This window comes from Penaeus vannamei, chromosome 7, assembly GCF_042767895.1.
Source record: "Penaeus vannamei isolate JL-2024 chromosome 7, ASM4276789v1, whole genome shotgun sequence".
Classification (NCBI taxonomy): Eukaryota; Metazoa; Arthropoda; class Malacostraca; order Decapoda; family Penaeidae; genus Penaeus; species Penaeus vannamei.
In genome coordinates, this window is record NC_091555.1 from 24,736,168 (window position 1) to 24,738,667 (window position 2,500).

Below are 2,500 nucleotides of genomic sequence, written 5' to 3' on the forward strand. Positions count from 1 at the left end.
TAGAGCTTTGATGTTGCAATTTTTGTCAGTCTCCGCAAATATGCTCATTACAGGATATCATTAACGTTTAATTGGGAATGAAAAATGTCTTTAAACGTTATATAAGTAGTAAAATATTTTACTATTGGGATTAAAAGTTATTTGAAATTGTATTCATGTACATGCTTTACTAATAATAAATGAATTATAAAATAAATGTACTAAATGTGTCTAACAAGGAATAAGAACTAAACAGAAAAAAAAACTTTACGTGGCATTCCGTCGAGCGACCTGATTGGTCAAGACAACCTACCAATCAGCAGCCAGCGACGACTGCCTTGAACACACGTTAAAAACCCGTCTCAACCGTCATCTTTAAACTCTGCAGACAATGTCCTTGCTGAGCCTGATTTTTGAATAATAATAAGGATAGTAATGATAATGATGATAATTATCATTTACATAAAGAGTAACTATAGCAATAATTGTAATGATAATAATATTTGCAATAACAATAATAATAATGTTAATGATGATATCAATATTATTAATAATTACAACAATTATGAAATATTAATCCATTTGTAATCCAGTTTTATTATTAATATTGTCATTATCTTTAGGCTTTACCTGCAGCGTCTTTATCTGCAATTTCTTGCAATTCTTTGAAAAATTTTGCTGCCGAATTTAAAGTAATTTCAAGTCTACACTCCGCCCACACAGGCGTACCCAGGATCTATATAAGTATATAAGTATATAAGTACTTATTATAGACTTCGGGCGTGCCAACCTGTCCTTTCAGCGCGTCGACATACATGAGCGACCCATCGTCGACTAGGTATAATACCAGCTACTTTTATTATGTAACTCTTCATTTTGTCATATAAGTATATAAAATATTGTTTATAATGAAACATGAAAATTGCAAAAGATTGTACAGAAAAGTATAACAGATAAGTCAATAAATTGTAATGTAATTGACATTGAAAGCAACACTGATAAATGGGGATAAATAATCGTTTGAATTTCTTTACGTACATCAATCTTTAAACTCGGAAAAAACAGTTTGTGATTCCTTTTTAATAAGAGAATTGCGATCAAAATGCAGATAGACGAATAAACACTGCCGAAGTAGAGTCACACAATCGAATTTGTAATAATTTTGATAGGCAGCAAAGGAACTTTCAAAAAAAGCTCTTCAAATGCTGAAATATTACCGTTTCTTTTTGTCTTCCATATAGATGATGTTCATGACGTGATAGTAATGACAATGATAATAATAATAATGATAACAATAAAACTATAGTATCAATACTACTACTACTACAGTTAATCATTGAATAGTTTTTTTTTCTAGAACCAGTTTGCATCTTCAGACCCATCAGGTATCAAGAGAATTCTATCGATATCTACTAACGAAATATAGCAAGAATAGTCGACGTAATTAACGAATAACCGCAATATATATGCAGTATTTTTAGATCATCACTGTCGTTGTACTGCCTTTGCTATTAGCGTTGTCATTCTTAATGTCATCATATATCATCATTATCGTTATTGTATTATCCTTTACCATTATAATGCTAAACAACACTACTATATGAAGAATAAATTTGGAAGCTAATCAAGCAACTTCTACAAATGCCGTAAAATAGTGTTTTAAGGGCAATTAAGTTATAACCCATAATTCTAGCATGTGATATGAAATCAGGTGTAAGTCATTCAAATCTCAATTACCATGTAATCATACTAGTTCTTATACACGTAAAGAAACCATCGTGTCACGGTGCGCTCCGTGTGTGAGACAGCTGCCATTGTTCAAGCGGTACGATACTGCTTTCATACGCCCGACAACGTTGATACTCCGCCCACTGACTGGAAATAATTGCAAGTATTTGGCGCTGCAGAGAAAACCTTTGTTTTGCGAGGAGGCACACGAGAGGTCGGATGAGATAGTTGTATTTCAAACAATTATTCTCAACAACCTGTCAGTTAGTAATTAATAATTAATTCAGCAATCTATGAACATGCCGTTACCAACAATTGAGAAAGAACAGAGTATACATACATCCTTATTACTATTTTTCCACGATACTTTTTTCAAACTATTTGTTCTTTCTGTCTCTCTCCCCCCCCCTCTCTCTCTCTCTGCTTCCTCTTCACATTTTTCATTTATTTTTTAAATTCAAGAACAGACTCAGACACAGGAGAGGACACAGACGGACTTCGCTGAAGAAAGCCGGTTCGTTGGCGAACCCTATTACGAAAAGGCGACGAAACAGGATTTGCTGAAGGAATCTGGGTTGAGGATGGCGATGAAGGCGGACACTGTGGAGGTGATGCCGCCCACGGCTCCGATGAGGATGATTTCCCACAGCACTACTCGCTCCCACAGTGGGATCGTTCTGGAGGACAGATTGGAGGAGAGGTTAAACAGGTGTAGATGTGTTGTTTTAGTGAGGTTGCGGGTTCTTTGGGTGGGTCTGTGGAAACACACGCACACACACACTTATATGTATAT

At 34.9% G+C, this 2,500-nt stretch overlaps 1 protein-coding gene across 1 annotated transcript in view; it reads right to left on the reverse strand.

Annotated features, from left to right (window-relative positions):
* The window catches only part of LOC113830607 (uncharacterized), a 31,084-nt gene that overhangs the window by 122 nt on the left and 28,462 nt on the right, over nt 1-2,500 (reverse strand). Inside the window, exon 8 of the mRNA XM_070123639.1 lies at nt 1-2,384. This exon is cut by the window's left edge and continues 122 nt beyond it. Within this exon, the coding sequence (XP_069979740.1) occupies nt 2,240-2,384 (145 nt within the window). The 3' untranslated portion in view covers nt 1-2,239. The remainder of the gene's footprint in view (nt 2,385-2,500) is intronic.